Here is a 12,259-nt window from a genome sequence, read left to right as displayed (position 1 = left end):
AGAGACATTGAGCACCTGGCCAGGCCAGGGCTGGAATTCAGCCTCCAGTGATAGTGAGAGCTCAACAGCTCTGCCACTCCACACCACTGATGAGCCAAGTGTGGGACGTATTCTCTCCCACACTGTGTCCAGGATGTGCTCAGTCTAAACAACAGCTGCAAACATGTATTTTCTTATCTCCCTTTCCAATCTTGGCACATCTCCGGGTTGAACAATAGCCACTGGATTGTCTATTTTCTGGCTAAAGGGGAACAATGGGAGTCAATATGAGCAAAGTTACTCGGTGTACATTAAGGTGTACATTAAGGATGATCACTGTAATAAGAAGAGGACGTTTTGTCAAGGAAGTCCTCTTCCAGGGAACAAAAAACTGTAAGGCCAGGTGCCACAGCTCTTCCTCTGGAAGTGTCGCATGCCCCCTGTGCGAGCAAGTTGCCCATCCCCACCGAGCAGAGCATGGAGCTGTGCCCCAGGCTCACACCAACACCAAATCTGCAGGCTTCTTTTTTCTTCTAGAGTTTTGGATACTGCTCCCTTGCAAGGGCTGGGAAGATCCTAATGTGGCTTATCTGTGCTGTGCAAAGAAAAGAGGTGGCTCGAGGGGAAAAAAAGGAAAGAAACTCTGGTAACACCAAATTTTAAAATGGGCAATTCAAAGCATACACCACTCCTGGCACAGGAGCTGGGCCAGAGACCTTGTGAGTGACCAGGACTCCTAGTACTCTTCACCCATCAGAATATAAAGGAATGATGGAGCCGAGCTGGGGTTTGCTGAGCCAGGGCTGGATCAGTCTTCCCAGCCTGGTATCTTAAAATGCCAGTGGGGCGACTGATGGCTTTTTTTTAAAACAAAATTCTTTTCATATCACCAAGTGTACAATTTCTGGTATGAACAAGTTCAGATACAAACCAGAAACACCCTTTTGTATGTATTTCTGGGGAAATAAAGCCTTTGGGCTGTCAAAATGGCTTGGGATGTACAGTGGCTATCTGCCGGTGGAAGCCTGTGAGTAGGAGGACAGTGAGAGGAGAGGCTGGTCCCAGCTGCCTGCCCCGAGGCCCGCGGGGATGCTGTGCCCACCGTGCTGCCGGGTGAGGGCCGCTGGTTCTCACGGGTGCTTTCCCGCACGCTGTACGCTCCAGGTGCTGGCTGCACACAGGACTGGAGGAGCATCCAGTCCGGCCTGGACGTCAGCATGGGGAGGGGGAGGGAGCCCACGCCGGCTCCAGCGCGGTTGCTGAGGCAGCAGGAGCCTCAGCAGCATCCCTGAGAGCTAGGCAGGGAAACTCCTCCTCCCTCCCGCTCTCAGCTCTTCTGTCCCTGCTTCCTTTGCAAAGATGGCAACCGAGGGGCTGCACGAGAACGAGACCTTGGCATCGCTGAAGAACGAGGCGGAGAGCCTGAAGGGCAAGCTGGAGGAGGAGCGGGCCAAGCTGCACGACGTGGAGCGTGAGTGGCGGCGGGGAGCGAGGGCCGCGGGCAGGGCCGAGGGCTGGCGCTGCCCCGGGCAGGGACCCGACCGCCGCATCCCGGGCACCGCGGGCCCGGGCTCGCCTCGTCTCCCCGGAACACGGGAACACACGCTGCTGCCGGCCCGAAGCGAGAGCGCGGCGGAATCCGGGCCCGCCGGCATCCCGCAGCGAGCAGGGTGCGGGGAGGGCTGCCCCGGGGCCCGCGTCCGCCGGGTGACAGCGGCGGTGCCACGTCCGCGGCGGGTACGTGCGCTCGGCCGCGCCGCTCGCACCCTGCGCGGCTGCCGCCGGGGTGAGGAGGAAGCGGATGGGGAGCGCGGGCGGCGTGGCCCCCCCGGGCCTCCTACGCTGCGCGGCGCCGGCCGGGGGCGGAGATCGCGTTGCCCTGGCTCCCCGGCAGCTCCCCGGCAGCTCCCCGCAGCGCAGCGGCCGGGCAGCTCCCGGCCTGGCTTCCTGCACTGCCCTTGGTGCGGGGCGGCGGAGGCAGCGAGATGCTTCTGTCGGTGGGTTCTGAGGTTTATTTGCGTTGTTTTAACGTACAGGCAGAAAGAACAATAAAATCCAGCTTTGTCACGGTGGAATTTGCTTTAACGAGGCTCGGATTTTACGTAAGGTGGAAGGACGTAAAAAAAGAGCGTTGTTTCTTAAAGCATCCCCTCCTTCCCCCAAGGAAACAACTTGTAAGGACCCAGTGCTGATTCAGAGGTGACGGGTGAGTCAGTGCTCGAGCTGTCAATGCGTGGCTCGCCCTTACCAGCTGCAGTTTCAAGATCCACGGTTAACGTCGCAGAAATGACACGGATAGATTTTAACATGCCCTTCCCTTACGTGCCCCCTCCAGTCCTGTTCATGAGAAAACACCCTTATTTTTACGGAGTTGTCAAATAAGTGTTAATCCAGCTGTCCTGAAATACAAAAATCCCTTTGTGTTTTTTTTATACTTACAATGACATAATATATTGCACTCTTTTTTTTTGTTGTTGATACAACATGTAAATCCCCGTTCTTGTGAAATCATGTAGCTCCCCTTATTAGAAATCAATGGGTCATTAAAATTTATTTCATCTGTTTTGATGACTTAAATGTTGGAAAGGAATCTGAGCCTGTAGGCAGTGACTTAGCTGGTAGTGTTTTAAGAGCTCTTAGTGCTGAGTACCTGAGCAATGACTTAGCTCTTAGTGTTTTGTAAGACTGAGGGACTGGCAAACGTTCTTAAATTTCAGGTCGGGAGGATTAAAAGATTTTTTTCTGAAATAAATAGAGCATTTTCTCATCTAAATTTGACAATCACATGAGCGTCCTATTAATAGGAATCATTAAACAAATGGAGATGGCCCCATTACAGAAACATTACCATAAATCATCATATTCCCTCAGTATCTCTTCTGTATCAGGAGCAGTGGGGCTTCTGTTTAACAGACCTCTTAAGTATATGCTTAAATGCATTTTTGCTCACAAGGGTTTTACCTAGGACTGCAGTGATGTTGTAACTGTGCATGTTGTTGATATTCAAAGGATACTGACGTCTTTGCCATATGCAGAATCTGTAAACTTACGTTGGAAGGCTGTGTTTGCATTGCCATGGCATGATTTCTAAGACAAAAGTCTTGTGCTGCTGTGCAGTAGTGCTCCCTCATTGGTTCTCTTTCAGAGCTTTTTTGCACTGAAATTATTCTCAAAAACTATTTCTCCAAAGATCTTGAGAGTCAGAATACAGCATCTCTTCTGGTTTTGGGGGAGGTGGGACTTTTTTGTAACTTAAAATTGTATTTTTCACTTTTTTTGGTTTTTTAGTCTGATCATGACTTTCCCTTTATAGCTCACAAACCAAACAGCTGGCTGAAATAGGATTGCCCTTATTTGTTCAACTGGTTTCAAACAGCAGCTCTCAAAAATGTGGATAGAAAGAGGAAATACCAAACGTGCATTTGATTTGCAGTCTTAGTGTTTTAAGGATTCAGTTCTATCGCTTAAAACTTTGAGTGTAGATAAAACAGTTTGTCCTGTTCATTAAATCTGTACATTTTTGAGGCAACAACAGACCAACTGACTTCCAGCACAGCAAAGTGCAATAGCATGTGCATCAAGCCCACGCCTCCTGTTCAGGCCAAATGATATGTTTGAGAAAAAACAGTCTGTCTTATCTGGACCTTTGTAAAACCACTCAAGGTACTTACTGGCTTCAGCTGATCTATTAGCCCGAGTGCATAATTTTCAACTGTTCTGAAACAGTATTGGAAAATGCTTCAAAATCATTATCTCACTAAAACCTGTGCTAGGCGGGTGCAGGATTATTATGGCTGTGGTTGGAGATAAGTGTCCTCAGAGAATCGGTAAGGCTAAACCAGACGATTCCACAGGGTCTCGGCCGTGTTGACATAATGGAAACACTTTGTCCATTGTCTGTGAAACGTTTGTTTTTTCAGATATGTTCTGGACACAAGACTCTTTCCAGCTGCCATAATAACCTCCCGTCCTGTGTTTTCATGACTTTTGATTAGATCATTTGGCAGGTTTACATGGGCAAAAGTAGGGGGAAATGTATCTATTCCTCAGTGGACTTGTATGGTACTTTCTCAGAAATTTGCTTCTGACCTCTTGTTAGAGATGGTGTGCACAAATTGTCAAGAATACTGGACAGCACTTGTGCCTTGGCTAGGTGAGACTGATTGAGCAGGTGATAACATTATTCTGGCACAGCCTGTGGGAATGGTGGTTTTGAAAGACAACTCTTGAAAATCTAATCCTCTAGAAATCGGTGTCTACCTTAGGCAGAAATTGTTCCCCTGACCCTGTGCCAGGAGAGGGGATGGCACAGTGGAGATATCTTCAGGGCCAGTGGCTAGTACCTGCGTCACGCTGCACCACTGTTGGAGGGCTGAGACATGGCTGTGGCTCGGAGTCTCACATCCAGAATAAGTGGTCTCAAGTGGTAAAACAAGTATTTTATCATTGGAGATTTGATTCTTACCCCGTTCTGTTGTATGATTTTTTTCCCCAAGACCCAGTAGTGTTTTTTTGCATCTGCTGAGTACCATGTTAGGCTGGAGGCTGTCTGTGTGCTTTGAAGCCTCAGTCAGATTGAGGATTTCCCAGTAAGGGAGTCAGGGGGGTACTCAATTTTCTAGCTATTCTCGGGTGTGAGGATCTGCAAGAGCTTCAGCTGCTACAGCCCTGGAATTCAAGCCCTGAGTGAATTCAGTATCTTTATCTGGTGAATATGTTCATACACCACCTACCTTGGTTTTGCCAACTCTTTACCAGCTCTCTAACAATCAGCTGTTTGCAGTTCATCAGGTGGCAGAGCGTGTGGAGGCACTGGGCCAGTTTGTGATGAAGACCAGGAGGACCTTGAAGGGCCACGGAAATAAGGTTCTCTGTATGGACTGGTGCAAAGACAAGAGAAGAATTGTGAGCTCTTCCCAGGTATGCTTTTGAGCAGATGTTTTCCAAAGGTACTGTTGGGTACTCTACACGTGTTTTTGTAGGTTTTACCTGTGTATAGTGTAATTGTTTTCAAGATGCCATTAAAGCAGTTCACTGGCAATGGATTTGTTCAGAGAGCATAAATCCAAGCTTCTGGTCGTCGCTACACCTGTTGTAGCTAATACCATAAATATTTCTTGTCCAGTCACGTACTAATTTTCCCCATATTCCCCACTACAATGGAAAGTAGAGAGAACTCAGCTGAGACCACTTTTATTTCCTTGCTCTTTATAGATAAAGTAGTAACAATTTCAGTTAATGTGTTCAGAGAAAACAGACAGGAAAAGAGATGGGAAGAGATGTTGATTGTTCTAGAGATTTCTGTGCAGAGAATTTCTGCAGTCTGTGTGATTGGTGTGACCTTGAAAGCATCAAACAGCCTGCCAAAATTACTGCATTTACTTGGGCATTTTGAGAAACAGTCCTAACACCTGCTCAAGAGGTGGTATTGAGCTAATTACTTTCCAGATCCCCTGGTTCGTCCTGAGCCCAGTATGGCAGTGCGTGAGCTTGTTGCATCTCACAGCTGTTCATTGACCTATATGAAATCTGTCAGGGGGTCTCTCACTTGAGGGATAAAAATAGGCAATGTGCATTGCAAGCCACCTTCAGTTGCTGAGAGTTTTTACCATTCATGGTTATCTCAGCAAAGAATAATTTTAAGTAATTGACGTCACAGTTTTAAAGTGGTTAAAATATTGGAGTGGGGGGCAGAAAGCTGAACGAGTTGTAATGCTTTTTGTACTCTGTTTTAAGAACTTGGTGAGTCCAGGTACAGCAGCAGTTGTTGCTCAGTAGTAAACATGTTGCTATGATGATATGAGAAGGATCACAATATTATGTGGATAAGGCAAAGAAGCTGGCGTGACAAAGTGATCATGTTGCTCTCTGCAAAGGTTTTTTACAATGGCCTTTCAGCAGATTGTATCAATGCATAATTGAAGGTTAAGTAAGTGTAGTGATAAATAAAGGGAAAACTAGGAAAAAAAAAAGAAAGGGAAGATGAATAAATGATGCAGTGTCTATGAATAGTCCCCATGAATGCTTCCAGCTCAGCAAATGATTTGTAATATACATCACCTCTTGTATTTGTAAGGCCCCATACTGAGCCATCGAGAGATACCACTTGGGAGAGGTGGCTTTGCAGGTGGTGACTACAGTCTGGGAGAAGCACATCATGACTGAAAGGAGGGAAATGCAGGCTCACCAGTGGTAGTTTCCTGATGAGATGATCCTGTCCATGGCATTTGCATGGCAAGTGAGAGGAGTTCTCATAAACCCACTAAAGGGAAGGGAAACAAATAAGTAAATCCTTCTTTTAAGATGACACTGGTCATCTCAGTGAGAAGGAGATACATTCTTTTGATTGAACACATAACTGGCACTACTGAGGAGTATCTCCTTGGGACTTTGCTGTGACCATTGTGCTGTTATTAGAAAGGAGAGAATTTCATGACATAGCAGACTGGGAGATGGAAATGAGGGGCAGAGTTTTCCCCAAATCTGGGAAGCAGGCTTACAGCCATGTCTCTAGAAGGCCTCAGTTTATCTCTCTGTGTGCTTTCATTTAGGATGGGAAGGTGATCGTGTGGGATTCCTTCACTACCAACAAGGTAAGTGAAACTCCAGCAGAAGTCAGATTTCTGTGCACAGAGCAAACGGTGGTGGGATAAGATGGGAGGGCTGAAGGGCTCACAGGTGTCACAGGATGCAGAGAGATGATGGGATAGCATGCAAATCTCCAGCAGCACCTCAAACCAAAGTGCCCAGGGCAAACCGCCTCTCGGGACCTGTCCCTGAGCAAAGTCCCTGTCAGGGCACTGGGGTTTGCTGAGTCTCCAGCGGGAGGCTCTGATCCAGCCTCTTTGCTGACAGGGAGAGCTCCCAGCTGGATGCAAAGCCCAGGTAGCAAAACAGGCCCTCACTGGGTAACCCCTATTCCAGGTGCCACATGTGATCACCCAGGATCTGCATGGTCTGCACTGTGAAACAGTGCAACTGCCCCTCCAAGCCCTGCCAGGGCTGCCTCGTGGCACCCTGCCCCACACAGCTGAGAAAAAACAGCTTGTTTGTATCTCCCTTTTACATGTGACAGCAGTGGGAACCTTCTGCAACACTGAATAACCCACATAAAGCATGCTCTATGATCAGTTTGGGGCTCATGAATAAGGTGGAGTGTGTCAGGGAGGGACTGGCCATATTCCTGCTTCTCTGCTGGGTTCTACAGTAAGGGTTGTTCCAGCCGTACCTGTGAGTTACAGCTGGCAGAAGCACCTGTACCTTTCACTGACCCTAAGAATGTCCCACAGAATTACTCAACTCACTACTCTGCGCTGTTTTCTTTGCACCAATTAGAGACACAGTGACATCCAAGTTTAAAGAGGTGCTGTGTTTCAGGAACATGCAGTGACGATGCCATGTACGTGGGTGATGGCGTGTGCATATGCCCCATCTGGATGTGCCATTGCTTGTGGGTGAGTTCTCAGTTTCCACAACTGCTTACACAGAGAATCTTCGTTTGTAGTGGTGTCCCGGTGCCTTCAGATGCGGACAACTAGAAGTTTGTGTGCCTCAATTGTGGATACAAGCACTACGTTCAGTGCCTCTGATCCTTTTCCCACAAGGGCTCGTACATGCTATCTCCACTGACTTCAGTGCAATAACATTTGTTGTCTAAGCATGGAAAAGAATCCTCTTTCAGCATTTATATCATGTGTTAGGAATTCTGCATGCATGCAACTTCCCTGTTCCAGTTTGGTTGTGTATGTTGGATATATCTTCTAAGGGAGTGAGGTTTTAATCCTGTATTACTTTGCACTCTTCCATGACACGGAGAAGGTTAGTCATTAATGATTACCAGCATCTGAATAGATCTTGCCAAGATGGGGTGTGGAGAAGTAACCCCATCCTTGACGATTTGCTCCAAGTTTTCAGAGGGCTCAGGTTTGAAAACCTCGAGTTTATGCAGGAGAGAAAACAAAGAGACGAGATGTTGGCAAAACATCTTCTAAAAAGAGACTGGGTGGATCAGGCAGACAAAGCAAGCTTGGGGCGAGGGAAAGGAACAAAGGGAGACTTTACTGTGCAGCTTGTGAAGCTGGAAAGCAGCAGACTGAGACAGACAGACAGACTCTATTCATGTGTATGGAGAGGAGGTTGGGAAACTGTATGCTTTTGAATAAAACTCAAAAGAATGACAGGAAAGCTGTGTCTTCACATTTGTAAGACAGACAGGGAGGACATATATACATTGCATTACCTAATTCTGTGTTCGTGTTGTGCTGTCAGTTAAGTGCTGTGCAGGTTAGTATATGGCACAGAACCGGCACCTGGTGATATGCCAGGATCCCACTGACTGGGGTAGGGCTGATCTACCACAGCTCTAGAAAAGGGTCAGGCGCAAGTTAGACCCTTTAGAGAAGTCCCACACCTGGGAGACACAACTTAACTGGAGCAACTGTCCAGGAGGGACATGCCAGCTACAGAGGTCAGTGCTTCTGTTGCCTGTGTTCCAAACTCTTCTAAAAGCCCTGTCTTCACATCCAGTATTTACCACACTGTCTGTCCCACGGGAGTTAGGTTTGTTAAGGTAGGTAGATAACGATGCTCAAACACTGAGATATCCTCACAAGGACACGATGGATGTCAACAGAAAAATGGCCACTTGTCTGTGTGTGAAACATTAACCCTGAGGTGACTGCTGTGTCACCTCCCTGATTACACTTTCATGAGGTTTCATTCAGTGCCGTTTATAAGCTAGATGAGGGTAAAAAATACTGAGGTGCAGCTGTTGAAGTTCTGTAAAGTTGCCAGGCTGGAGGCAGCTGGGGCTTCCCTGTGCTGGGAGATCCCGCAGCACAATACGGGGAAGTCGGCACTTGTAAGGCTTTGGCAGTGCAGCGCTGACAGGTGGTTTCCTTCTTATCACCACTCGCCTTTTGTTGTTGCAGTTTTAACCAGTTCTCCTCTCTCTGTTATTGCTATTATTACTCTCTTTAGAGGCCTGGACAACAAGTGTTCTGTGTACCCTCTGACATTTGACAAAAATGAAAATATGGCTGCAAAGAAGAAATCAGTTGCAATGCACACAAACTACTTGTCTGCCTGCAGCTTCACTAACTCAGACATGCAGGTAAATGCGTTCCCTACCCACTGCTCACCGTCCAGCAGCACCTAACATGAGCTGCACTTGTATGTGGTGCTGGTAACCTTCCCAGGGCCGTGTCCCACCCCATGCAGGGGCTCCTGGGAAACCCTCACTGGGGGCAACAAAGGTGCTGTCTGCTGTGGCCAGGCTGCCGTGCCTGCACCCTGTAAAGGCCTGTTGCTTCTGCAGAGAGCTTGCTGGTACCTGTGTGTGCTCTGCTCAATGGGGCTGTGCTGGCCCGTGCTTTTAAGAGCAAAAATGATACAAACATTTAAAAACCCGGTTCAGCTAGGACTATGTTGGGTATGTGCTATGCCAGCTGATGGTGATGTGTCATTTGCCTGCTTGGCCCTGGACATCCAGCCAACTTTGCTTTTGCTTTCATTCTTAGTATTTTCCATTTGTGCCAAGCGAGAGATTTGAGCCTGAGGATGGCCCCACAGAGCCAGGCCTGTTGTCCGTAGGTGCAGTGGTGTGTTCCCTCAAGGGAAGGGGATGAGGCTATCCCCATCTCACAGCTGGGCTGCGGGGAGGCAGGAGTTGGAGCACAGAAGCCCACAGTGGGAGATGGCAGCAAAGCCAGGAACTAAATGCAGATCATCTGAGACCAGGCCAGCCTTCCTCTATAGTGAGTATCTCCCAGATCTCTTTCTCCAGGAACACGAAAGATGATGAAAGCAGCTGGGATAATTGGCTTGTCCTTTCTGGTTTTTGAATTTAATTGAAGCTCTGCTCAGTGCAGCTCTGCAGCAAAATAAGCTGCAGAAGGGAGCACTTTCCTTCCTCTCTGTGTCAGCAGAGCTGCTGGAAAGGGAATACCTTGTCCCCTTTTTTCCAGATATATGGAGCTCTTCTGAAGGAGATACCGGCTTTCATTGTGTCTATTTCAGGATGTGAGATGCCCGATAGCATGTTGGTGTGTGTCATTCTAGGGTTTGTGTAATGACTCCGGAGGTGCTAATTTAAGTCCATTGCCATGGAGACAAGCGGTGGAGGTACCCAGTGCTCAGGCTTGCTTAGCCCTGACCTTACTGTGCAGGAGCCCTGCGGAATTAGAGCAGCCTGAATTACGTGGAAGGTTTTTGATGAGACAGAAAACCAATATTCCCTTTTTCTTCTCCGTGCCTGTAGGCATTGTGATTAAATCCTATGAAAGGAAAAATAGTTACTTATTTTTCATAATTAACAAGAAAGAAAAATGAGGGTTCTTTTCTCCATATTAAATACAGAAAACTGCATTAATGTTGAAGGTAATGTGTTACTATAGTTAAATAACACCACGGTGGATTTAGATGCTCTATACTTAGTGATTCAGAGGTTTTTTTGAAGACTTTAAAAGTAATTTTTCGTGTGATTGAAAGTCTGATAAGTGATCATTTATAGCACTTCATGTTACTGAAGCAAATCCAAGCAGGTGGGTTGGCTAAGCTTCTGTTAGGACACTGTTGTGTAGGGGATTCCTTGTATTTTTCCTTTTACATAATGGACTCAGAATTAAAATTATTCAGTAACTCTGAGGGTGCGTGGTGCAGGAGGCACAGTGTGCAGGAGCTTTCCTGGCTGAGTGTGGAGCAGCTCTGCTCCCCTAGCATGCATCACTGGGGGATGTGGTACCTGTCCTGAGGCAGCCCTAGCATGTGGTGGGGGTGTCCCCCAGCCCAGTGCCCCCAGAGCACCCACTGCTCTGTGCTGTGGTAGTGCTGCCCTGCCTTGGCTGCTGTCTGAAACTTGGTTTTCCCTCAGAGGAATGAAAGACAAAGTAGGAGCTGGTGTGCCTATGAACCTCTGGCAGTGCAATGGAAAGAGAGGAGATTTGGGGGTGGTTCATCATGGATTAAAGCCACTCTCAGGCTGTGGGGGTGCTGAAAGAAGGTGTCCCATCCCTGCTGCTCCTCACCACGTTCCCGCCCTGGGCCGAGACCAGTGCTGAGCTGCAGGACTGGGCGACCTGCAGACCATGTTCTTGGTGCCCTAGATCAGTCTTGCCAGAGAGAGCTTTCCCCTCTTCAGTGGGCAGAGAGCTGGAGAGCCTCTCTTGCTAAATTAGGTATCTGCAGCTCTGCAGTGTGATAGTGCTCCCCACGTGACAATACTCCATGTCTATTGATAGTGGCAGTTAATTGGGATCTCAAGTGTTTTGCATAGGGCAGGCAGGCACGCTGGCAGGGCAGCAGGACTGGGGAGCCGGCCATGGCCAGGATGGCCCTGGTGCCATGGCCCGGGTGAGCAGGGGCTGTGTCACTGCTATCCTGACATGTGCAAGGGCTGCCTTGCTGGCAGGCAGAAATCCATCCCACACTGCCAGAGCCCCTCCTGCACTGAGCTGGAGTCTAAGAGCAGAGATTGTTAATTCCTTTCACATTTGGGACATTTGGAGAGGATTTTTTCTTTGTTTGTTGTTTTGCTTTGGTTTTCAAACAGCAATTCCCTGAAGTTGAGTCCATAACATTTCTCCTTAAGCATTATCTGGAGTTCTGGGTTGTCAACTGACCCTTCCCATACCCCTTCAGCTACTCCTGTGCCTCTTGTATCTTTCTTACATGCTATTACAAGAGCAAATCTTCAGAGCTGAAAGTCTTCATTCCTCAGCCAAGTACAAATATTCCTCGGAACAGAGAAGTTCATTGATCTAGGCTCAAAAGCTGGCCAGAAAGACAAGTCAGGACTTTCTTCTGCTGCTACAATCTCAGAGTATTAGTGTCTCTGCTGCAGGATTCGGAACAGTCTGTTCTGCAGCTTTGCCGACCTCCGTTTATGGGAGGAGTTTTTAGAGCATCTGTCAAACATGTTCAGTGTTTAACCTTTATGCAACTGTATGAATGATTTCATGATTGTGTGATCATTTTCTCCTTGAAGAGTATTTTCTTTTTAGCTTCTAACCACCCACTGTGATCCCTTGAGTTTCCTCACTAACCATGAGAAAAACCTATGTGCAAGATCGCGAGCTCTTCTAAGTTCACCCTTGCCTCCTCCCACGCCAGTGCACAGAGCCCCTTTCAACCTACAGAATTTGTGATTGCATAACAGCTTTGGGTGCCAAGGGGAAATTTTGAACAATTGAGCATCATCAGGATTTAGCCACAATAACAAGCGCTGATCACATGTGCTTTCTGCAAGCACTGCAGCAGATGAGGGAAACTGTGAGCATGTTCA

The 12,259-nt window shown here is 47.8% G+C and overlaps 1 protein-coding gene across 4 annotated transcripts in view; it reads left to right on the top strand.

Annotated features, from left to right (window-relative positions):
- GNB5 (G protein subunit beta 5) overlaps positions 1 to 12,259 on the top strand; it is a 31,638-nt gene that overhangs the window by 9,645 nt on the left and 9,734 nt on the right. Inside the window, exons 3-7 of one of the 4 annotated variants that reach the window (XM_062000388.1) lie at positions 1,339 to 1,450; positions 4,763 to 4,899; positions 6,531 to 6,572; positions 7,357 to 7,433; positions 8,959 to 9,091. In XM_062000388.1, the coding sequence (XP_061856372.1) occupies positions 1,339 to 1,450; positions 4,763 to 4,899; positions 6,531 to 6,572; positions 7,357 to 7,433; positions 8,959 to 9,091 (501 nt within the window). The other 3 variants (XM_062000390.1, XM_062000391.1, XM_062000389.1) reach the window with 3 other exon arrangements.

Source organism: Colius striatus, chromosome 7, assembly GCF_028858725.1.
Source record: "Colius striatus isolate bColStr4 chromosome 7, bColStr4.1.hap1, whole genome shotgun sequence".
Classification (NCBI taxonomy): Eukaryota; Metazoa; Chordata; class Aves; order Coliiformes; family Coliidae; genus Colius; species Colius striatus.
The sequence above is the reverse complement of the archived record's forward strand: the minus strand, read 5'-3'. Positions and strand labels throughout refer to the sequence as shown.